This window comes from Bubalus kerabau, chromosome 2, assembly GCF_029407905.1.
Source record: "Bubalus kerabau isolate K-KA32 ecotype Philippines breed swamp buffalo chromosome 2, PCC_UOA_SB_1v2, whole genome shotgun sequence".
Lineage (NCBI taxonomy): Eukaryota > Metazoa > Chordata > Mammalia > Artiodactyla > Bovidae > Bubalus > Bubalus kerabau.
In genome coordinates this window covers 142638295-142664176 of record NC_073625.1, presented here as the reverse complement: position 1 = coordinate 142664176, position 25882 = coordinate 142638295, and the positions used below count along the sequence as shown (strand labels likewise).

At 42.8% G+C, this 25882-nt stretch overlaps 1 protein-coding gene across 9 annotated transcripts in view; it reads right to left on the bottom strand.

The window, feature by feature from the left end:
* The window catches only part of TNIK (TRAF2 and NCK interacting kinase), a 400085-nt gene that overhangs the window by 13299 nt on the left and 360904 nt on the right, over positions 1 to 25882 (bottom strand). For 4 of the 9 annotated variants that reach the window (XM_055569075.1, XM_055569077.1, XM_055569080.1 and 1 more), the window contains 6 exons: positions 17793 to 17922; positions 9512 to 9676; positions 5990 to 6101; positions 5006 to 5176; positions 4157 to 4300; positions 565 to 699 (listed from right to left, as the gene is read on the bottom strand). In XM_055569075.1, the coding sequence (XP_055425050.1) occupies positions 565 to 699; positions 4157 to 4300; positions 5006 to 5176; positions 5990 to 6101; positions 9512 to 9676; positions 17793 to 17922 (857 nt within the window). Of the gene's footprint in view, positions 1 to 564; positions 700 to 4156; positions 4301 to 5005; positions 5177 to 5684; positions 5772 to 5989; positions 6102 to 9511; positions 9677 to 17792; positions 17923 to 25882 lie in introns of all 9 variants that reach the window. The other 5 variants (XM_055569073.1, XM_055569074.1, XM_055569076.1 and 2 more) reach the window with 3 other exon arrangements.

Sequence of the window (25882 nt, the reverse complement as noted above, 5' to 3'; positions counted from 1 at the left end):
AGTCAGGGAGGGTGGCTGCCTGACTGAGCTCTGTAGGATTTGCTGTTCATAAGCTTGCCAACAATTCTCTGACTTTTAGTCCCACCCTCACCTCCACCTCAAATACACCGGGGGCCTCAGGTCCTAGGCCTTTCTGGGTTCTGTCGAGTGACTGGGTTGATTTTGATGACTTTCCTCAGAGCAGGCTTAGAATTCAGCATTTTCTGATGTTAGGTCTATTCCAAGTCATCTAACTACTCTTGTTCAATTTTTTGACATCTCTTGTTATCTGGTTTGTCTTCTCCTGGTCCCTTTGTCCTTGTGGGTTGATAGCATTTTTATTCCTTTATTGTCATTTTAATGGGTCTTTGGGAGGGAGTCAAACTGGAGCCTAGGACTTTATTCTGAATGCACTTTTTGAACTTCACTGATCTGACTTTTGGGGAAATAATGCAAGTATATTTAAGGTTCCAGCAGTGTCTTTAACTGGTCACAGATGCATCACCAGTATCTGATAGAAAAAAACTGAATGAAACTAACTGAATAGTTTGGACTGAGCAAACAATTCCACATCTTGAGACTTACCAACTTTGTAATGTATACAGCCTTCCAAGTCTCCCACAGTGATCCAGCCTTGTTTCTTTTCTACTTCTGGGTCATTGTGTAGTATTCTGTTTCTTAACCATGAAAGATAGTAAACTCGTAACTTATTCTTCTTTCCTGTTAAAATAACAGAGCTTTAATTTCAAGGTCTGGAGACAGCTTTTTCTCTTAATCCTTCCCATCTCCATTTTATTTTTATTTACAATTGTGTGCATGTGTGAAGGCATAATAACCAGTTATTATGGCTATTATTATAACCAGCATCATCAAAGTATTGCATCTGCCAGAACTTATGATTAAAACAGCTTTAAGTGTTTTGGGCAAATAATCATTGTATAATTTGGCCACCTGATGTGAAGTGCCAGCTCATTGGAAAAGACCCTAATGCTGGGAAAGACTGAAGGCAAAAGGAGAAGGGGGCAGCAGAGGATGAGATGATTAGACGGCATCACTGACTCAATGGACATGAATTTGAGCAAGCTCCAGGAGACAGTGGATGACATAAGACTGGTGTGCTATAGTCCATGGGGTCACAAAGAATCAGACATGACTTAGTGACTAAAGAACAACAACAACTTTTTACCTTCTGGTAGCTTCCTTTTTTTTTTTCCTTTCACATGAACTCTATTTTTGAATATTTATTTATTTATTAAATTAATTTTAATTTATTTGGCTGTGCCAGGTCTTTGGTGTGGGATCTAGTTACCCTGCCAGGGATTGAACTGGGGCCCCCTGCATTGGGAGCAGGAAGTCTTAGGCACTGGACCACCAGGGAAGTTCCTGGTGGTCTCTTATTTGAGCAAGCTACTCTTATTCATTCCTCCCAATGCAAAGGGCAATGTCTGCTCAGTAAGACCTCATTCTGTAACAGAAGAGTTGATCAGCATTCCAAAACATTCTAATCTAATTACATGAAGGAGTGTTGACGGACATTTTAGCATATTCCAGGTGTGACTGCCTTTTCCTCATCTTCTACCCAACACACCATATGTTAATGCAGAGCCTCTTACTCGCCGCCTCTCTTACTTTAAAGATGACAGCTGGTCGTAGTTTCATTTTACTAAACAGAAAAAGGCATTGCATAAGGATATGAGAAACAAGTTCAGTGAAGGCAATCTGGGCTCAGAAAATAGCCCTGGAAGAATTTATGGTGCTGAGATCTCTGAAAGAAGTACCAAACAGAAATAAGAATGGACAAAATGATGTGTACTTGTGCAAAAATGTACAAGTTCCTCTTGGGGAATGTTGGTAAAGTGATCCTGGAGTAAAGAATCCTTAGGATGACAAGAAAACACCTTAAATAAAAACACTGAGGTATATACAGGAGCTAAATTTAATCAACCATCTGAGATTATCTAAATACCAGATAAGAAACTGTCCTTTAGGGTGGCTTTTTCTAAGTGATCAGAAATTTACCCACTTCTTGGGTACTTACTTTTCCTTTGATTTCTTGTCAAAAAATATGTTTTGCAGATGTGATATATAACAGAGGAAGAGAATTCATTAAAGCACTGCACACTGGATTTGACAGAAGAATACATTTATTACCGAAATTAAGGGAACCACTGTGCAGTTATTATTCCTCTTTGCAGCCAAAGGCCTTGAGTATGCATTGATCACAACAGACAGGATGGGCAGGAGGCTGGTGCTTTCTCTTCCCTGTGCCAACACAGATCATAGGGCACTTCAAGAATCTTTGGCTCCTATTTTCATTTTCTTCTTTCCCTACCCATGTGCTTCATGATAGCAGGGAATACACTTTTAAAAATGATGCATCACATAATGAAGCTTGAACATGAATTTTCTGATATCATTTCCCCTTTGGTAGGTGTCTGGCAGATGTATGGCTATAAATTTGATTTGGGGGTGTAGCAATCAAGAATTCAATACCCAGAATAAAGGACTGTGTTAGTTCATTAGTCATGTTCTACTCTTTGCAATCCCATGGACTGTAGCCCGCCAGGCTCCTCTGTCCATGGGATTTTCCAGGCAAGAATACTGGAGTGGGTTGCCATTGCCTTCTCCAGGGGATCTTCCCAACCCAGGAATTAAACCTGAGTCTGCTGCATTGCAGGCAGATTCTTTACCATCTGAGCCACTAGCAAAGCCCAAATAAAGGACTATAGTGAATTAAATGATAATACAGGAAGAATTTACTTGGTTAACCTTTGTTTGGGGAGGATAGAGACAAAACTAAGCATTCAGTGGAAAGATAAAAGACAGAGAACCGTGGCATCTCATGAAGGCATCTTCTCAAAACAGAAGCACAGCTTAAGAGCTAAACCCTATTTGAGATTCAACCCAGGAGGGACCCAATTTGTCTCTTTGAGAAACAGAGGCTGGTTCTCCAGCTTGGCTGCACAGTGGAGACACGTCAGTAGCCACCAAAGCCTCTGTGACCCAGGCCACATCCCAGACTCTGACCCACTAGTCTGGGGGCATCCTAGATTTTTCACATCTCCTCAGGGGTTCTACTGTGTAGGGGTACAGTTGGCTTCATACTGGAGGGGATGGGAGGGGCCAAGAGGGGCATTATTTATCAAACTCCTTCAAACACTATCTGTAAGGAAAAACCTTCAACAGACAGAGTCTTTCAGGTTACATTTTTAACCTGTGAGTAGTAAGGCCTTCACTACTGTCTCCATATTTTTAATTTATTTACTTGCTGCATCGGGTGTAGTTGCATCATGCGGGATCTTTGGTTGTGGGGCACGGACTCTCTAGTTGCGGCACGTGGGCTCAGTACTTGCAGCACGTGGGCTCAGTACTTGCAGCATGTGGGCTTGGTTGCTCCACAGCATATGGGATCTTAGTTCCCTGACCAGGGATTGAAACCTAAATTTCCTGCATTGTAAGATGAATTCTTTTTTCTATTTGTTTTTCCACATTGATTAATTGTATTATTTTTATTGAAATAGAGTTGATTTACAATCTTATATTGGCTTCAGGTGCACAGCATAGAGATTCTGTGTTTTCCAGATTGTTCCCCGTTAAGGCAAGATGAATTCTTAACCACTGGAGCACCAGGGAAGTCCCTGTCTCCATCTTTTTTAAGGCTCTTTTTGTGAACCAGAAAGCTGCGGAGTATAGCAGTAATGATTCCTACAGCCAAATCTCCTCGCAGACGCAATCACCTATGGGCCAGCAGCACTCACTAAAGCATCCATGAATTATAAGCTAAAGTAGTTCTTACAAGAAAAGAGACCAGAGAAATTTCTGCTTACAAAATTTCTCACTCCCAGAAGCCTACATTTTTATATTCTCCTTCTGAGAACAGACAGTGGTGACTGGAGTGCAGACACCTTAAAAAGATCCTTGCTGAGTCCCAGTAGAGGTAAAGCCCCATAAGCACACAGCTATCACGTCTCTGTCTGATTCAGATTTCGGGCAGAGGTGAGACACTTCCCTTGGAAGGTCAGAATCTCCAGAGTTAGAGAATATGGGTGATGTCACTCGCTGCACTGTTGAAATTCACCATGCCACTTGCTGGTGGGACGAGCAGAGCTTACTATTCCTTCAGAAGCGAGGCGATCACCTTTCCCACACATGCAGACCTGGTCATCTCACAACATACCTGATATTGTCACGAGGACATTCAGTCCCTCGAGCACATCCATCTGCTGAAATCGCCTCCGGTTGATCAGATTATAAACTTTGCCTTGTCCACTTCGGTCCAAAAGCATCAGGCCATTTTCGGTTCCCACCAGGAGGTTTACACCTGCAAATTTATGAAGGGTCCCAAGACTGACTCTTACAGGCTTTATTCTTCTGTGTCTGGGGTCCCTGTAAAACCTAAGAGCTGTACCTTGTAAATATAAACTAGTGAGCAAGTAGGTATACCACAGTAGAGAGTGTAGAAGTAGAAGCTCTGAGATAGTAATTAAATCACTGTTGCTCTAGTAATGAAATTAGTTTTCTTTTATAAAGTGGAAGCAGCATTCATTACATGAAGCTGCTCTACTGCCTAGAATAGTGTTCTTGAGAGGAGCCTGAGGCATGGCTGTAAAGCCAGCACAATCTGCCTTTATTCCTTTTCTGTGACACCCACCCTTTTCTTGGCTCTCTCAGTAAATCCCACCTTGAGACTTCGCCAAGCTTCACCCCGCTCATATTCATGCAGTGGTTCCTGGTCCTCTCACCTTTCACATATGCTCACACTGTGGGCACATGGTAGGTGAGTACTGAGTGGGAGCTACATCTGTTGCTGGTTTCAGCCCATCCCTGTTGTGCGACAAGATCATTTTGGATCTCCTTCTGTTATCCTGAGTATATCAGTTCTTTCTAAATATAAAATTGCTTTTGATCTTTCTTGAGGCCAAGACAGTCCCAAGTCAGGTCTCTAACACCCATGATTGAATCAACAGTCTTCTGATGGTAATATTCCTCTTCAATCCATTAATGAATGTTACAAGCACCAACTTACCCCACAGAGCTGCACAAAGTATTTCTGAATTGAATCGCTTCTTATATTTTCTGATCTCCGGTGTGTCGCTATGAGGCCGAATGTTGGTTGGGTTTACATTTACCACTGAAATCTTTCTTGCTTCATTTAGTTTGGCCTGTTCTTGCCTAAGAAGTTCGCTAGTAAACAGAGCTTTGAGAAAAAGAATCAAAGAAATCAGTGGCATCTTGAAATATAAACCAATGGAGACATGGAGAAGGGGCTTCAAAGCACTAGGATTTTTCCTTGTTTAGTGTGCTTTATATAGTAAAGGCAAAGAAATGCTGAAACTATAAATATTTTACACTTTTTTTAGTAGAATCAAGTACAAGTCATTCATAAAAGCAGTATTTTATCTGTTAGTAAAACAGGTTTATAGACACTACTTGAGCAGTTGAGGGAATTAATATTCATCTCATAAAATTAAATATACCATCCCCATCTCCTGTAATATACGCAGGAAAGATTACTTTTTGAAATGCCACATTATCCATCGACAAACTGGACTAAGGTGAGTCTGATGATTAGTGAGTTGCAGAATTCTAGAAAGCAAGACTCTCCTCTAAATCAGCCAGACTTTTGCAGTGGGAAGCACACATCTAGAACTCAACACAACTCAACACGCATTTATTAAGTATCTATTGCGTGCACAGCATTGTACCCAGAAACTGTTTTTGAGAAATAGGTGGTGAGTTTGGAGATCTCGGAGGAACAGCTTTTCCCAGGGCCCCTGGATACCTCTGGGTTCCTACCAGAATCAAAACAGAAAAGATGAAAAAAAAAAAACAAAAAAAAAAACCCAGAACTTTGAGGAATCCGATAAAAAAAATTAAAAGTCTTCCTTTTAAGACAGGGCCTAAGCAGTTAATGGCTAAACTACTGAATGAAGAATTAATTTTTTTTTATCAGGCCATATCAGAACAGAAAAGCAAGCTGTTTCTAAAATATCGGGGACTTCTAGCTTACCCGCAGCTGATGATTCCTCATCCTCTTCATCTTCATCAGTGGGAGATGTCTGGTATACCCTGGGGTCCACAAAGGGGGTGAAGGAGGCTTTGGTGCTGCTCCCCAGGCCATACTAGTCAATAAGCAAGAAGATTAAGAAGAGCAGATAGGTAAATACCACAGCAACCAACAACGCTAACAATACTCTGCTTGGGCTTTAAAATTAGTAAGTGAAAGTGAAAGTCGCTCAGTTGTGTCCAACTCTTTGTGACCCCATAGACTGTATAGTCCAAGAAATTCTCCAGGCCAGAATACTGGAATGGGTAGCCTTCACCTTCTCCAGGGGATCTTCCCAACCCAGAGATTGAACCCAGGTCTCCCACATTGCAGCCAGATTCTTTACCAGCTGAGCCACAGGGGAAGCTTACTAGAGACTCTTCAAACTATCCAACTGTATACACCCTAACCACCAAGTCAAAGTGTGTGCTTCTCTCTCTAGCTTTTCCTGGTATTGGTTCCTTACTAACCACTAGATCTTGGTAGGAGTTCGTGAATTATCAGACTGCAAGAGCTGCAGCGAGCAAATGACATTATATGCCACATGTGGTACCTCAGTATCTGGTAAGATGGCTGTGGAGACGGAGAGATTATCACTCTCTCCAAGTAAAAGCAACCTCCCACTGCTAAGTGGTCTTAAGAAAAGTAGACAAATTGGCAATGAGTTAAGTAAGCATAGCAGCACTTCATCCTGGACACTCGAGCCACTCGACTCCCTCCTGGCCCATTGGAGGCCTTGATGCTGGCCTGGTGATGCAGGTGGACTGGTGTTGACTCAAGAAGCCTTAAAATCTGCAATTCAGAGACAATTTCTTCCAGGGAATAAAGATTTGTTTCCTTCTCATGATGGTTTCCTTAAAACAACTCATACTTATATGCTTTTTGCTCTATCTAGGGACCTCATGAAGATATGAGGCTTGCAGGCACCTTGACAGCCTACTTAAAAAATAAACTGAAGGGCCTGGACAGCACTGTTCAACTATGAAATCAGAACCAGACTAGGAAACACTAAACTTTCAAGGCTTCATGTCACGATATTCTACATTTGACTTTTGCCAAAGGAGTTTCAATAACCATCTCTTTGTTTTGTCTATTATTGTCAAACCCTTTTAATATCACCAACAGATTTCCCTTTCTTGTGTGATTTGGAGTCTAGGAAGATGAATACTTTGAGAATGTATATATTTTTATTTTTCATAAACAAATCACTTCAATCTTATTTCATCTGTTGCTGCTGCTGCTGCTAAGTCGCTTCGGTCGTGTCCGACTCTGTGAGATCCCATTGACGGCAACCCACCAGGCTCCCCAGTCCCTGGGATTCTCCAGGCAAGAACACTGGAGTGGGTTGCCATTTCCTTCTCCAATGCATGAAAGTGAAAAGTGAAAGTGAAGTCACTCAGTCGTGTCCGACTCTTAGCGACCCCATGGACTGCAGCCCACCAGGCTCCTCTAATTAATGTAAATATAAACCTCAAACATGAACACAAGAAGCATCTTTTGGGGGGATAAATGTCTTTAAGTTTTCATTTTTTAAAAAGGTTTTATGTAAAAATAAAACCTGTATCCCAAAACCCCTAAACACATGAAGAGAAAACCACAAAAGCCCAATCTGATTCAAGATTTCCCCTTCATGTTATGAATCAAAACCATTTCATCCTTCACAAGGTAGGATTCCCCCTCCCAAACAGAGCACTTTCACAGACATCCGCTCCTTCAATCTTTAGAAGTCTGTGAAGGAGGTATGGCAAGTACCAACATTCCCACTTAGAGCTGGGGAAGCAGCAGAATTTTAAGCAGAGTCTAACCACACAGAATCCTCCTTGGTACCCAAAGAGGTATTCAGATAGGAAAAACCTGTCCACGGTGCATGAAGCTGTAATATTAATAGAATGCTCTGTGTTCTTTTCCCTGCAACAAATGAAGTTCATCTGCTCTATAACTTTCGAATCCAAATGGTGCATTATAAAAACTCAGCGTTTGGACATCAAAAACAGCAGTGCATATGCTATATAAATACATATATAGAGTCTATGGAGAAGGCAATAGCACCCCACTCCAGTACTCTTGCCTGGAAAATCCCATGGACGGAGGAGCCCGGTAGGCTGCAGTCCATGGGGTCGCTAGGAGTCAGACACGACTGAGCGACTTCACTTTCACTTTTCACTTTCATGCATTGGAGAAGGAAATGGCAACCCACTCCAGTGTTTGTGCCTGGAGAATCCCAGGGACGGGGGAGCCTGGTGGGCTACTGTCTCTGGGGTCACACAGAGTCGGACATGACTGAAGTGACTTAGCAGCAGCAGCAGCAGAGTCTATGGTGATTCACAGGACTATTCATTCGTGAAACATGACCAAGCACCATGACCTCACCCAACCTGCTCGGTCAAGGACATGCACAAGCACTGCCTAACAGACTGCTTTTATTTTGGCTTTTTTCCCAGACTCCCTTCTGCGGAGGAAAGATAATATCCCATTTCTCCCTTTCTTGAGCGATTTGGAGTTTAGGAAGATGAACACTTTGAGAATGTATCTACTTTTCATAAACAAATCATTTCAACCTTATTTCATCTAAGTCAAATTTAGTTTAACTAAGTTAATGTAAATACGAACCTCAGTTATTGGCCTTGGAATCTCTACAGGCTGAAGTTTTCATCCCTAGCCTGGGAGATGTGCTTAGTCACTCAGTCATGTCTGACTCTTTGCGACTCTCTATGGACTGCAGCCCGCCAGGTTCCTCTGTCCACGGGGTTTCCCCAGGCAAGAGTACTGGAGTGGGTTGCCATGTCCTCCTCCAGGGGATCTTCCCAACCCAAGGATCGAACCCAGGTCTCCCGCATTGCAGTAGATTCTTTACCAGCTGAGCCACCAGGGACGCTCAAGAATATTGGAGTGAATAGCCTATCCCTTCTCCAGGGGCCCTTCCTGACCCAGGAATCAAACTGGGGTCTCCTCCATTGCAGGTGGATTCTTTACCAGCTGAGAGACAGGAGGTCCCAGGTCTGTCACAAACCAGCTGTGCGCCTTGGGCAAGGTACTTAACCTCTCTGAGCCTCAGTATTCTCATCTGTAAAAACAGGTACTGGTTGAGCTGCTACCTGTGAACTTTTCACTGCTCTGCTTCTAACACTGCCTCCATTTGAGTATATGCATAAGTAGTTATGTGTGCTCAGTCGCTCAGTCATGTCCAAATGTTTGAGACCCCATGGTCTGTAGCCTGCCAAGCTCCTCTGTCTATGGAGATTCTCTAGGCAAGAATACTGGAGTAGGTAGCCATTTCCTTCTCCAGGGCATCTTCCCGACCCAGGAATCGAACCTGGGTCTCCTGCATTGGCAGGTGGATTCTTTGTCATCGGGCCACCTGGGAAGCCTGCAGAACCCAACCAAATAGGTTTCTGGGAGCTTGTCAAAACCTCCTTCTTGAGGAGACCAGGGTCTCAGAATCTCCAAATGAGAACAGAGCTGTTGTGGCTCCTACCCAGCACCTACTTCAGTCCCGGCGTCCATTTCCTGGGGGTGGGTGGAGACGCGCCCCAGGCCCTCGGTGGGGGTCCCTGCAGGGGACTGGCTCTGCTGTACCAGGTCCGGGAGGTTGATGTGGCCGGCAAAGCCATTGCTGCCACTGTGGCCAGGTCGCTTCTTCTCTCCCGACGGCTGGGGGGCGCACAACACACAAAGAGTGACATCATCCCTCACACAGCACAGCCACAGTGGCCTGTAAACCGTCCCACTGGGGTGTGGGAAGACGCTCAGACTTCAGTTTCATCTAAGAGAAAGGTTAAGGTTGCTACTATTTAGTACATGGCTTGACCCTAGGGCATTATACTCCTGCACGAGGGGCAGTCGGGGGCACATATGATGTGGGGGTGCCCTGTGGGAAGACAATAATGCCACAGGTGAACTGTGGAGCAGGGCTGGGCAGGGACCACACATGATGTTCCTCTTCTGCAGTGTGTCTGTGTGCACACCAGATCACATCACGAGGTTACAATGACATAAATCAAAAACAATAACATGACCTAAAACATCTCTGAAGAGAAGCAGTAGTCTGAGATAACATTAATAATCCATGCCTAGGATACTCTAGAAAATGCAGAGATGATTCCCAACTCACAGGGTTCTTGGTCAGCTGTGAGGTCAAACCAATGATTAACTAATCATAGCTGATGGGAGTTACAAAGAAAACAAGGAAGCAATCTAAAGATAATTTGAAAATAAGGCTTTACATCCACTATCACTAATGTTGAATCTCTCAGTAAGCAATTATGGTGCCTTGTGCCAGGAACTGGTAAAAAAAAAAAAAAGAAAGAAATCAACTCTCAGATGTAGAAAACAAACTTATGGTTACCAGGGGAAACGATGGGGGAGGGATAATTGAGAGACTGAGAATGACATTTACACATGACTTTATATAGAATACATAACAAATAATGACCTACTGCATAGCACAGGGAACTCTACTCAATACTCTGTAATGGCCTAAATGGGAAAAGAATCTGAAGAAAAAAAGAGTGGATATATTTATATGTATAACTGATTCACTTTGCTACACAAAGCGTTGTGAAACTAACACAACATAGTAAATCAACTATACTCCAATACAACTTTTCCAAAAAATGAAGTCATCATGACCAGCACTGCATCTGAAGTACTGTTTATAGCATCCATTCTCCCCCACACAAGTATTCTCTCATTTATTAACTGTAGTTCAGAGATGTTAAATACGAGTCCAAGATCACACAGCCCAAGATGATGAAGGCAGCAGAGCCTGGCCATGTGTCTGCTTTGGCTGGATGCCCCTCCGGCTCTGGACTGCGCAAGCTGGGGCCCTTCTGCCCACACCAGTCAGGCCCTTGAGGAATCTGTGCTCCAAGAAAAGTCTTCCTCAAAGGTCTGGGAACGAGGGAGTGACTCTGGGCCACTAAGTTATCAGCTGGGTCAGTCTTCCGGCAGGGGCCCAAACTTCCCCGCTAAGACCTGGGAGATCCCTCCCATTTCTGGTTAGGTCCCTGTACCACTCCCCACCGTCCCCTCCACCCTCCAGCCTACCTGTGTCCTCTCTCCCCTTTCCCAGGACAGCTGGGAAAGACTGTGCTGACTCAGCATAAATGCAGTCACGAAGGGAAGGGTGGCCTGTAATTTTCCCTTTTCAATGTCCTTTAAAGGTACTTTATAATATATATACTATGTTAGTGCCAAAGGACAAATGCATGATTTGCAAATAAATAAATACACTGTATTATGTGGCATTCCCTGGATGTCTTACTGACAGAGCTGCATAACTTAACAGGTTGGAAATCACTGCCCTGGAGGGCAAAGCCTCCTCCCAAAAATTTTAGAAAAGCAACACAGAGTTGCAAGAAAATTCTGCTCCCAGAAAGCCAGTGGCCACACTGTAGTCCTGTCCAGGACTGTACTTTCTAACTTAACATTTATGTGGCTGGCTCACCGAGGTTTCTTATAGGAGACCAAATTTGAGTAATGATTCCCTTCTTTCACTTTTCTTTTTTTCATTCATTTGACTGACATTTCTGAATATCCACTAAGCGTGGAGCATTTTGCTGAACATGAAGGACTTGATGAGGAGCACGGCAGGTACCCTCCCTGCCTTGTTTGGGCCTGGCGTGGGCAAGGGTTGGTGCTCCTTCTTTCCGGAGCCTGTCCTGGTTTTGCAATTAAAGCTCTGCACCTGCCTCTGGCTGAAGTGAAAGGAGGCCCTTTTGGGGGAAGACGAAAGACTCCCAAGTTCCTGAAGGGGTGCATGTAATTGATGTCACCAGGAAGCTTGAGAAATAACTGGAAAGCCTCAGTGTCCTCCGTGTCTCTTGGCACAGTGCTCCTGGCCCATGACTGATCAGGAGAGGGGCATTTTCTGGACTCATTTTGTCACAGTGCTCATCTGAACATCTCATCTGTTAAATGACATTTAAGGGGTTCAGTTCTAATTTACTTTATCGTCTCCTATTTTATGTGTCCTGGGCAGCTCCTCCGTCCTGTTAACTTCTGTTGGAATGCTGAAAAGCTTTTCACAGTTTTCCGCACAACTTCTGAGTAGCATAAATCATGCACTGTCTCTTTAGAGTTTTGTGGTCTCTCTTGGATCAGCAGCATTCCGTCTCAAGCCAAAACTCAATGCAGACATACTAGTTATAAAAGAAAGACTGGAAGAGTCTCACAGGGGAAATGGTGCAGACACTGAAAAGCCTGAAGGAATTCAGCGGTGACCCTTGAATCTTCCCACTCTGAGTCATCACCCTTTTGAGCATTCAACCAGCACCCTCTTAGAATTAAACACCTTCTGTGTGCCACGCATTCTGCTGGGAACATGAAGATAAATGACCAGCAGCTCTGTCCTTTACGATTTCATTAAAAGAGTCCTAACTAACTCTTCATGTGCTCACTAGTGCCATGGGGTGGGCACTGGAGTGTTCTGAGTATCCGTATATGCTGGGTACTGTGCTAAACACTTTAGGTCCATATCCTTACAGTACCACCAGGAGCTAGTTTCCATTATCTCCATTTTACAGATGGAAAAACTTCAGTGTAAAGAATTCAATTAACTTGCCCTGAGTGACATGGGCTGTAAGTGGTTAAATCCAGGTGTTACGGCAGAGCCTGGGTGCTCTGGCCACTGCTGTCCTGGGTGGCTCTGCTCTTGGCCACAGCTGATCGAATGGACCAGGACACCTGAGCTAACTACAACCAGACTCCCACTGGAATTTCCAGTTAGTCTGAGAGATACCTGTCAGTCTCTGTTGGGCAGCTGAACTGGGATGTGGTGAACACCTTGCAATGTTGGTGGGGGTTGTGGTAGGGAGAGGTCAGAGCACAAGGTTGCAGAAGAGAAACCTGGTATGTGGAGAGACAGAACAAGGGAGAAAGTGGAGGGGACAGAGATAAGGGTAAAAAGAGCCAGGTGGCAAGAGGGCAGGAGACCAGCCCATGAGAAGCTGCCTGAGCTCCTCATCCCTTTGCAGTTTCTGATTCTAACTCTACTCAGGATCCCAACTCATTCTCTGCTTTTGATTCCTTCTAGGAAATACCTCTGAATCCTTATTCCCCAATCTTTATACCTGCTCAGCCTTTTTTTTTTTTTTAATTTACTTTATAAATTTGGCTGTGCCTGGTCTTAGTTGCAGCACTCGGGATTTTTCGCTGTGGTGTGCAAACTCTTACTTGGGGCACATGGGATCTAGTTCCCTGACCAGGGATCAAACCTGGACCCCCTGCACTGGGAGTGCAGAGTCTTAGCTACTGGACCCGCAGGGAAGTCCCCTGCCTTGTTTTCTTGAGCTGTTGTAAGTGGATTCTTTTTTTTTTTTCCCCTATTACTTATAACCCAAACAGTTTCATGGGTAAGCCAGTATCCTGGTTCAGGGCATGAACAGACCTTGGAGAGATACTAGCTGGGTAATGAGGAAGGTGCTGTGGACAGAGGCCCATGAAGAGGCTTCTAGGAGGAAGGGAAGCTGAGCCAGGCCCCAGGGGTCTTTGGGGTGAAGAGTGGGCTGTGAATAAGAATAGCTCAGCAGTTGGTCCCCTGTGGACAAAGTGGCAGATGATAGATGGTGTGGTGGTGTTCTAGAGAGTGCGTAAAGAAAGGTCCTATGGGGTTGTAGGCGAGGGAAAGGTAGACCTGCAAGGCAGCAGTGTGTGCTACAAGGGGGATTTGTGTCTCCGACAGGACCATGGAAAGGGGAGCCAGGGCATCCCTATAGAACCATTTCTTCCACTCCTATGAGAAGGATGAGCTGAGTGATTCTCTTAAAAAAAAATTATTTTTGAACTTGCTGGGTCTTCTGTGCTGTGCAGTGTTTTTTCTAGTTACGGAGAGTGGGGCCTACTCTCTACTTGAGATATGCAGGCTTCTCATTGCAGTGGCTTCTCTTGCTGCAGAGCATGGGCTCTAGAGCATCTGGGCTCAGTAGTTTCAGCTCAAGGGCTCTAGAGCATAGACTCAGTAGTTGTGGCACATGGGCTTAGTTGCTCCGTGGCATGTGGGGTCTTCCCAGACCAGGGATTGAACCTGTGTCCCCCACATTGACAGGTGGATTCTTAACCACTAGACCACTAGGGAAGTCTGAGTTGAGTGATTCTCCTTGACGTTCATCTTATGGAACTGAACCATTAAGAGTTTCTACTTTCTTATTCTCTCGGTCACACTTTAATTTGTATTTATCTTTTTAATACACACATTTTAAATGGATTTCAACTCAGGTTGTTATTTTAAAAGCCTGTGTTTGGAAAGAGTAGAATTTAGAAATCAAAAGGACAAAAAAAATTATAGGGTTCTCAATAGATCAACTTATATACAACATTGGTGAGCACAATTTTCAAGGTGACTGGCTGCGGTCATAGTGTTGGAATGCTTTAAATATTACGGAGTCATTTGATTGGTGACTGAGCTCAAAATGTGGCTCCAAATAACCATGTCAAGGTATTGACTTTGTCCTAAAGGTTCCAGCAAATCTGGAACCACATTAGAAATTGGAGTCCTTTAATTTGGAGTCAGAGAGTAACTCATGCCAGAACATTTCCCCTTATGTTTTCCCCGGTGACGGGGTCTAGTGAGAGAAGCCCTCTACACTTCCACTGAAATTATCCATTTACCACGCAGGGAGATTTATATGCCAGGACGACACAATGTCAACTTCAGCAGCCAAGTCCATTTTTCATTCCAGGCTTCCGTGAAAGGGCTCTTTAAAGTCTACTTGAAATATTCAGCAAGGCCATAAAATGAAATTCTAGAACTCTGCTTTGTGAACTAGTCTTCCAGTTATAGCTTTACTGCTCATCATTATTTCAAAGGCCTTATTCATCCTAAAACTACAGTTCCTTTCTTTCTTACAAAAATGAGATGCCCTTTGCCTTTTTGGAGAGCAAAGCTTGCGGTTAGTGTTTTCTAATCAGTCCTGGCTAAGGAAGGGGAATGACAGATGATACATGTTTATGTTTCAGAAAGGAAGAGTGGGAAGTGATAGCAAGTAAAAGGAGAGCCTGATGCTGTGGAGAAACTGAAATAAAACAGGTAACATTTATTGGATGCTTCTAGGCAATTAGCTTGACTTCACATTCCAGGATGTCTGGCTCTAGGTGAGTGATCACACCATCGTGATTATCTGGGTCGTGAAGCTCTTTTTTGTACAATTCTTCTGTGTATTCTTGCCACCTCTTCTTAATATCTTCTGCTTCTGTTAGGTCCATACCATGTCTGTCCTTTATCGAGCCCATCTTTGCATGAAATGTTCCCTTGGTATCTCTAATTTTCTTGAAGTGATCTCTAGTGTTTCCCATTCTGTTGTTTTCTTCTATTTCTTTGCATTGATTGCTGAGGAAGGCTTTCTTATCTCTTCTTGCTATTCTTTGGAACTCTGCATTCAGATGCTTATATCTTTCCCTTTCTCCTTTGCTTTTCGCTTCTCTTCTTTTCACAGCTATTTGTAAGGCCTCCCCAGACAGCCATTTTGCTTTTTTGCATTTCTTTTCCATGGGGAGGAATGATGATGCTGTGAAAGTGCTGCATTCAATATGCCAGCAAATGTGGAAAACTCAGCAGTGGCCACAGGACTGGAAAAGGTCAGTTTTCATTCCAATCCCAAAGAAAGGCAATGCCAAAGAATGCTCAAACTACCGCACAATTGCACTCATCTCACATGCTAGTAATGCTCAAAATTCTCCAAGCCAGGCTTCAGCAATATGTGAACCGTGAACTCCTGATGTTCAAGCTAGTTTTAGAAAAGGCAGAGGAACCAGAGATCAAATTGCCAACATTCGCTGGATCATCGAAAAAGCCAAGAGAGTTCCAGAAAAGCATCTATTTCTGCTTTATTGACTATGCCAAAGCCTTTGACTGTGTGGATCATAAGAAACTGTGGAAAATTCTGAAAGAGATGGGAATACCAGACCACCTGATCTGCCTCTTGTGAAACCTATATGCAGGTCAGGAAGAAACAGTTAGAACTGGACATGGAACAACAGACTGGTTCCAAATAGGAAAAGGAGTACATCAAGGCTGTATATTGTCACCCTCCTTATTTAACTTCTGTGCAGAGTACATCATGAGAAACGCTGGGCTGGAAGAAGCACAAGCTAGAATCAAGATTGCCAGGAGAAATATCAATAACCTCAGATATGGAGATGACACCACCCTTATGGCAGAAAGTGAAGAGGAACTAAAAAGCCTCTTGATGAGAGTGACAGAGGAGAGTGACAAAGTTGGCTTAAAGCTCAACATTCAGGAAACTAAGATCATGGCATCCGGTCCCATCACTTTATGGCAAATAGATGGGAAACAATGGAAACAGTGTCAGACTTTATTTTTGGGGGCTCCAAAATCAGTGCAGATGGTGACTGCAGCCATGAAATTAAAAGACGCTTACTCCTTGGAAGGAAAGTTGTGACCAACCTAGATAGCATACTGAAAAGCAGAGATATTACTTTGCCAACAAGGTCTGTCTAGTCAAGGCTATGGTTTTTCCAGTGGTCATGTATGGATGTGAGAGTTGGACTGTGAAGAAAGCTGAGCGCCGAAGAATTGTTGCTTTTGAACTGTGGTGTTGGAGAAGACTCTTGAGAGTCCCTTGGACTGCAAGGAGATCCAACCAGTCCATTCTGAAAGAGATCAGTCCTGGGTGTTCATTGGGAGGACTGATGCTGAAGCCGAAACTCCAATACTTTGGCCACCTCATGCGAAGAGTTGACTCCTTGGAAAAGACCCTGATGCTGGGAGGGATTAGGGGGAGGAGGAGAAGGGGACGACAGAGGATGAGATGGCTGGATGGCATCACTGACTTGATAGACATGAGTTTGAGTGAACTCCCAGAGTTGATGATGGACACGGAGGCCTGGCGTGCTGTGATTCATAGGGCCGCAAAGAGTTGGACATGACTGAGCGACTGAACTGAACTGAGGCAATTAGCTCATTGAATCCTCCCAATCATCTTGTGAGTCATTTACTATTAATTATGAAATTTTATAGATGACAAAACGGCTGCAGGGAGAGGTCAAGTAACTTTGCGCAGCGTCACCAGCCACTAATTTCCTTCTAAGAAAAGACCTGCTGATAAACTCACACAGTGATGATGGAGTGAAAAATGAGAAAAGATGGATCCTAACATGCCCAGGCCTTTCTGGTCAGCACAGATACAATGGGGAAGCACTGCACGCTGGAGGGGCAGGTGAAAGGAAATGTGTGACCCCCGCCCCTCCAAAATGATGCTCCTAGAGTTTAAAAAAGCAAAATTACTCAAAATGATAAGGTGCTTTTTTTTTTTTTTTTTTAACGTACATCTGGTTATTTCTTTGTTCTTTCACCAGGACAGCTTAACAGTCTGGATAAGTCTTCATTTAACTGGATAAGATGATATCACCATTTTTGGAACCAGAGAGCATTTTCTACATAAAATGCACAAGGATAAAACCTGGAGTGGGATGAAGGAGGCACAGCAAGGCCACTGATGCTATCTGAATAACCATTCGTTTCTGTTTTCCTGTGCTAGGAAACATCTGGGTTTCCAAATGCTATATTCCAATTTGCATAGCTTCCACTGAAGAATCTGGACTAATGTGATTAAGTCACACTGCAAAAGCTCGGAAGGATGTGGGAAAGAAGGTGGACAATTAAAATTACTCAACCATTTAGAAACATGGGCCCTTCTCCCTCCCCCACCCTTCATTCCATAAAATACATGCTGTAAGCATCCTCTGTGAAAGTTCTAATATAAAAACCAATTAAGAAATATACTTCTATACAGTTTTTATACCAACTTACTTCTCTTATCATCAAGGTTCCTTCTCTTGAAATACTGCTGCCGAAAGTATCTGCGTGAGAGGTCTCCAGCCCGTGTGTGCCGACCATTCCCACATTGTACTGTTCAGCGCTCCCGGGGGCTCCTGTGGGTCTGAAATAGGAGGGAACAGTATTCATGACAGTGTATGCTTGAGAGTCCCTTGGACAGCAAGGAGATCAAACCAGTCAATCTTAAAGGAAATCAACCCTGAATATTCATTGGAAGGACTGATGCTGAAGCTCTAATGCTTTGGCTACCTGATGTGAAGAGTCAACTCATTGGAAAAGACCTTGATGCTGGGAAAGATTGAAGGCAGGAGGAGAAGGGGATGACAGAGGATGAGGTGGCTGGATGGCATCACTGACTCAATGGACATGAGTTTGAGCAAACTCCAGGAGATGGTGAAGGACAGGGAGGCCTGGCGTGCTGCAGTTCCTGGGGTCGCAAAGAGTCGGACATGATTTAGCAACTGAACAAACAAATGCTTGGGGAACATCTGTTTCCTACCCACGGTGATATATTTTATTGTAGTAAAGTAGATATAACATAAAATTTAAGTGTACAGCTCAGTGGCCTCAAGTACATTCCACTTTAATCTTTAATACTGCAAGGATGCTTGAACTGGGGTCCTACTTCCAGTGTCCCTTGTCTTCCTCCTAATGGTCCTCCTTTCTGCCTGTTAGCCAGCGTAAGTAACTGGGCTCTGCAAGATCTACCAGTCCTCCCTACTCCTCTCTGACCAGCGGACGCCCTAAATTTTGTACATGCTGTCTCCTCTACCTGGAAAGCTCTCTTCTACCCCGCGTGGCTGGTTCCCTATCATCCATCTGATTTCGTCTTAACCGATATTTTCCCGGAGAAGATGTCTCTCACCAGCCATCCACATCTTATCCCACCAGCTCCTCTTCTTGCTCTGCATCCTTTTTAATAGTCCTCATCATGATTTGCAATTCTAGATCTTTCTGACTCTTCCAATTTTCTTTTTTCTCATTAGAAAAGATGCTTGTGAGGGCAGAATTCTTGACTTTTTGCTCATCCCTAAATACCCAGTATCCAGCACAGAACTTAGCACAGCATAGGAGTATAAAAATAATCATTTGATAAGTAGGATTTACATTGTTTTATAGAGAATAAATATCTATGAAGAGCATTCTGGTGTACCAGGCATCCATTAACGAGGCTGTTTAACTCAAGAGCATCCAGTACTTTTAAAAATCTCTGTAATCACCTTACACTGTGGTATATTTATTTCAGTTTGTTTCTTGCCCTTCTATTTAAGATACAGTGGAAGAAGGGAATCGGATCTTGACATATGCTCTGAGAGCAGACACTGATGCTTGCTGTGGCCCCTGGCACAGACCAAAGCCCTGTGGGAAACCGAGGACAAGACAGGTGATGTGGGCACCTGCAGGACTTCAATTTTCAATGCTGGACCTATTGTGACCCTACTGTGCAGCTAACTCTCTTTTATACTGAGGCTGAATTCTGAATTAAATACATCTAGGTATGGGTTAGAATTAATGTGTTTGGGAAGAAATTTCAAAGAAGTATTTTTAATATTTCACTCCCAGGAAGGAGCTATTAATAGTGTTACAGAGATACGGAAAAAGAAATTGATGTAATGAATTCCTGGTGTATTGCTAGATTGGTATATCAGAATAATTCGCATAACTATGATTTCTTTACTCATTTATTTGAAAATCTGTTTTATCTTGTATTTTTTCTTAGCACCTTTAAATTCTTTTTTGGGACAAGATGATATAAGACAAGTAAGTCAGTAAATTAAGCATTTATCAAGAGCCAAAGCTTCCTAGGAAGGGAGGCACTTTCCTTTGTCACTCAGGCATCCTTTGCCACAGTCAGATGCTAGACTGGCCTGGTAGCCACCGCCAGCTTGACACCATACAACCAAGTTCTCCATCACCATTAGAGTTCCACCTGAGTTCAAATATTAAGGATATTTTGCCTCCACTTATCTTCTTTATTCTGATGTTCTGATTCTGAAAAGTGAAAGTGAACTCAGTTGTGTCCAACTCTTTGCGACCCCATGGACTGTAGTCTACCAGGCTCCTCCGTCCATGGGATTTTCTAGGCAAGAATACTAGAGGGGGTTGCGATTTCCTTCTCCAGGAGGTGTTCCCAACCCAGGGATTGAACCCCCGTCTCCCGCATTGTAGGCAGATGCTTTATCATCTGAGCCACCACGGAAGTCCAAACATTTTAATCAGAAATATCTCAATATGGATGAATTTTCATGAAAAAAGTATTTCCTAGGGCTCTTTCCAGTAAGACAATTCCTTACTTAATTTTTTACATATCTGTTAAACTCTTCCCCAATTTTTGCATTTTCATCATAATTTTAGTAAAATTGCCATCACTGGTTCCAACTCTTTTCTATGCAGATATTACGGCAAAGATATGATACACCAATCAGCTTCTTTGTCTGCATAATCTTTCCAAAGCTTCTGTGGTCACTACTTCTAACAGGTCCAATTTTTTCTGGAACAGTTTAAAGATGAAAATTTTATTAAGATTTATCTGTCAATTTTCAATCAATAGCAAATTTCACAGTGTCGAGTGTTAACCACTGTCGGTTTTACATCTCATGGAATATTTTTCCGTGACTATTTCTTCCTGGGTTGATTTTATGAGCCAGGACTGCTTCATTTAATGATAAACTTTAATGTTGATCAGTTTGGGCTGTTTTGAATTTTATTCTACATTAGTTCTACTAGTGCTATTCCTTATAGACTAACTAAAGGATGCCAATATTTCCTCCTTAGTCAGTCTTCTAAAATGGTGATCAATTCCTCTTAAAACGGCTGTTCTATTGTGCAGGATATGTCTGCTGTATTGTCAATTTCTGTATACATCTGCTCATTCAGTGTGTCTTGTATTAATGGTCCACACCATTAATTTTTCTGTTAACATATAGTCTGATATAAGATCATGGCTTTTGATGATGAAAATTCACATAAATTTCTGTGTGCTCCAAAGCGCCTCTCTCTACATTAATTTTTAAAAGGCAAAGTGCAGCCTGTAGTTCATGTTTCAGGGACTGAAAACATTTTTAAATCGTAGAAGACTTCTTGCTGTGTCTGTCACTGTCAGTCACTTCCTTCTGTCCTTCTTACCCCCACCCCCGGCTGTCCTTTAAATTCTGTCCCTGTACATTTCTATTATTGCTCCAAGCTCCCAACTCTGCCACGTCAATCTTTATCAACCCCTTAGAAATTCATTCATTCATTTAATGAATGATCTCTTTGACATTCATTTAATGTCTGATCTCTTCATAAGTTCCTCTTAAGATGCTACTGATCCCCAGTACTCTGCTTCACTCTATATAAACTGCTACAATGTTAATGATAGGGACAATGGAAAACTGTGTGGGAGAAGGGTGGGAGGCTAGAGGAATAACATGGACACCTACTATTTTCTTAATTTTTCTATAAATCAAAAATTGTTCTAAAAATACTTTACTATTAATAAAATAATTTTAAAAAGCAATGGTTTAAAAACACCGAGGCTCAAACAACTATAACAACTTACAGTTAAAAAAAGATCCTCTGTTCTAACAATTATTTTTCTGATATAGAGTCTGGGTAGGAACAAGCAGTTGTCTGAATTTCTATAAAGACTGTAAAAAATAAAACACATCAACTAATTAGAAGGAAAACTATAGAAAATTTACTGTAATTAGGCCACATGTCTAGAACAATAATTTCCTCTAATTGGATTTGTCAAAGTGTTCCTGCAGGTATTGATTTAATTCAATTTCAATATACATTTATCAAACACCTGCTACATGAAAGGCCCTCAGTTTGGCACTGGGTAGTAGATATAAAAGCTGAAGAAGACACAATCCTGAAACTAAAGAGATTAGCATCTGGAAGAGCATAAAAACATGATGCAAATATTCCAAAGCAAGGCAGGATGTGAGAATGTGGTCATTCCAAGAAGAGGCGCAACACTGGGGAAGTGCAAGGCATTTGGAAACAAGAAGGTCAGTTTGGCTGCAGCATATGCTGTGTCATGGCCCCAGGAGTGCAAAGAACTCTTTGTTGTAAGGCGTTAGGCAGACAGCACATCCACAGTCACGCTTCTACAACAGTCCAGAGCCTCAGCACTGGACAGGAAGGCAGAGAGGATGGCAGGTGGGCTGGGGGCGGGGCACAACAATAGCCCGGGGGGTGAATGGGACCAGATCCACGGCTTTCTAGTGAGCATGGGAAAGAGGGGACATGAGACATGTGGCTTTCATTGTCCAGACTGCATTTTATGAGACTGTACAAAACTCAAGGGCTATGACAGACACAGATGGTCCTAATGATGAAGACTGCACTCCACATGTACATCTAAAGCATGAAATGGTACCTGAGTGAAAGTGAAAGTGAAAATCGCTCCGTCGTGTCCAACTCTTTGTGACCCTATGGACTATACAGTTCATGGAATTCTCCAGGCCAGAATACTGGAGTGGGTACCATTTCCCTTCTTCAAGGGATCTTCCCAACCCAGGGATCAAACCCAGGTCTCCCGCATTGCAGGTGGCTTCTCTACCAGCTGAGCCACAAGGGAAGATGCTGATATAAATGGCTGTCTCTTCGGCTTGCTTGGGCTGATGCCAATCAGCTAACATGGCTATCATTCCTTCCTTCCTAGCTTATAATGCTTTTATTATTTTCCTGATTATAAAAATAGTGAGTGCTCACCACAAAACTGGCTTTCCTGGTGGCTCAGTGGTAAAGAATTTGCCTGCTAATGAAGGAGACTTGGGTTTGATCCCTGGATCAGGAAGATCTCCTGGAAAAGGAAATGGCAACCTACTTGCCTGGGAAATCCCATGGACAGAGGAGCCTGGTGGGCTACAGTCCATGGGGTTGCAAAAGAGTTGGACACGACTAAGTGACTAAATAGCAACAACATCATAAAATTGGGCATATATATGAGAATCCCTTACAGTAGTATAATCCAGTGTATGTGTGCATACTAAGTTGCTTCAGTCATGTCCAACTCTTTTGTGATCCCCATGGACTGTAGCCCACCAGGTTCCTCTGTCCACGGGGTTATTGTGGCAAGAATACTGGAGTAGGTTGCCTTGCCCTCCTCCAGGGGATCTTCCTGACCTAGGGATCGAACCCATGTCTCTTATGTCTCCTGCACTGGTAGGCAGGTTCTTCACCACTAGTACCACCTGGGAAGCCCAGCTTAGTCTGGAGGTAACTGCTATTACAATTTCCCCTCACTCATTATTTTTCTAGGCTTGAGGCACTGGGAAATAGTGCAGTTGGTTAGTTATGGAACACAGTCTTTGTTATGTGCAGTCTTATAGGTTACATCACACACTACTAATATGAAGTCAATATTGTATATAGAAGTCACTGTTTTGCACATCAGTATCTACAGCTGCTTGTTCAAATGGTGGGGCTCCATTTCTGAAAAGCTCTTTAGTGTACACTTCATGGTAGTGAATTGTGTTGCAATAGATTTTAATTTTTTGCTCCAAAAATACACAGTATGAAATGTGAAGGTTTATCTTAAGAGTAGAAAATAAAAGTGATAAGAATGTGAGAAGCAGTCTACCTCAGAAATGTCTTACTCCTAAAGAAACAATGGATTTTTTAATAGTAAGAAGTTTTTTAAACATATAACTATTCATTCTACAGGAGAACACAGTGTATATATTTTATATTCAAGAAAATGTCTATATTTAGCAAATAAAATACACATACACACATCTGTATCCTGTTTTTTCTCTAAGTGTGTTTCACATATAGTTAACTATTTTAAGTGTTCTTTAATGGACAATTGTGTCAATTTGCCTAAAATTTACCAATTCTTCAAAAGCCCCATTAAGTTTTACCTTCACTACAAGCATTCAATGATAGCCTATTTATTACTTCTGAGGAATACAATAATAAATTCTCTAAATGCCTTTACCAGTATCTAGTCTGTTTTTCCAAATCACCTTGGTGAAACGATTTCTCTCAAACATGGCACCACCAACATCACTCCCCAGCTCAGGACACCTTCCATGGTTCCCTGCTGGCTACATGACCAAGTGCACACTTCTTGGTCTGGCTTCACTAGTCCAGACCTTTCCCCTTTACACCAGCTGTATTTCCACCAAACTTAACTTTCTGTGCCTTTACTTCAACTCTCCCGCTCGGCCTCTGCCCAAGCATCCTGCCTGGGGTCCTAATATCACTGCGTTTTCCTTTCCTCCTTGATGATAGTTATTTGTGTACACGTCTTTCCTCTGGATTAGGCTATAAATGCTTTAAAGCCAGGATATACAATTTCAGTTCAGCCCAGCAATGTGTATCCTGCACTCCATGAAGTGGCAGGTATACATAGAAGACACCGTGCAACACGGATGAGAGCATGGGCTCTGCCTCATGGACTAGGCTCTGATAGGTAATCTCTAAAGTGACAAGAGTATGCAGATAGCAGAGGAGGCATAGCGCAGCAGGGTACATCTAGGCAATTTTAGAAAGATGGGTGTTTCTACCCACAAAGAGATGGGTTTGCCTCTAGAGATATGAGGATAAACACCATTAACAGCCTTACAAAATATGACAGGAGGCTTAAAAACCCAATCTCTACCAAGGTGGTCCTTGGTTATTCTTCCAACTATTTATACTACTCTGAAGTTTTCCATGTATAATTATGTCTCTCACCTACTCTTTGTGACCACATGGACTGTAGCCCACCAGGCTCCTTTGTCCATGGGATTCTCCAGGCAAGAATACTTGAGTGGGTAGCCATTCTCTTCTCCAGGGGATCTTTCCAACCTAGGGACTGAACCTGGGTCTCCTGCATTGCAGGTGGATTCTTAACTGTCTGAGCTACCAGGAAAGCCCCAACTAGAACGTAAACTTTTGGAAAGCAGAATTCATGTACACGCTTCTTGAATGTCTCAAAGCCCTCTCAATACTTTGAATATCTCAAAGTATGGGGTCTAACATAGTGGACGTCTTATCAATCTTAAATCCACCCTCAGAGTTGTGTGCGCAGTGCTGAAAGGGAATTCAAAACATCTGGTAAAAGAATGAATCAATGCTGAGTCAAGACAAAAACGGAAAGGACCAGCATATTTTGCAGGAACGTTCTGGATTAGTGATTTTGCCTCTAGAACAATTTTATTTGCTATTAAAAAAGCAATTTAAAGTAATCTGTTTCCAAATGTCATATTTTAGCATACTTATGTCTGTCAATAATGGGGTAATCAGCAGTAAAATAACAAGTATGGATTTTTCAGCTACGATAATTGGATTTGTCTTTCAGAACTGCTTGTACGTCAGGATTGTTAATCAATGGATGACATTTCCAGCAGACTAGTTGGCCCTGTCTCTCCAGTCTCTGCTGAACAGGACAGTTATCTGTGACCTGAAATGGCATCTTCTCTACAGGGAATAAATGTGGTGTGATGATCAATGTAGTAGCTGAGCCAAAGAAATGGAAACGAAGAGGAATGAAGGTGGAAAAGTTAGCACCGCTCTTTATCAAAGTTATAGCAAACCCGAGCTGGGCGTCTTGTGTTTATTTGAGGGAGGAAACAAGAGACGTATGTGAGTGTGCTTGTATAAATGATTGTTTGAACTGGGCAAGTAAAGGGGAAGGGGAAGGGTTCTTTTGTAAAAGGATCCATTCCAGTGAGAAAAAGGGAGTCCCTCTTCACTAAAAAAAGAAACAAGAAGAAGGAAAGACTGCAAATACTAAGGGAAAGCTAGGTAGCTATAGATATCTAAAAAAGAAGAGTGTATGTGGTGAAGTCAGACAGCAAAAAGGATCACATAAAAGAGACAATGGAGAAGATGAAGTAGAAAATCCCAACTGGAGTGTATTTAAGTCAAACTCTCGGAGGTTTCACTGTAGGCTTTTGCTGGGATGTTAACCCATGCTGCCTCCTGCATTCCACCACCCACCTTCGTGGTGGTGGTGATGGTGAAATATATGACTCACGTTATCAATGTTAACCTCGAAATGTTATTGCCTATAATTTCGCTCTTCAGTTTTAGGGTCTGACTATCAATATCATTTGCCCTGAGATGACAAGCACCAACAGAGCATC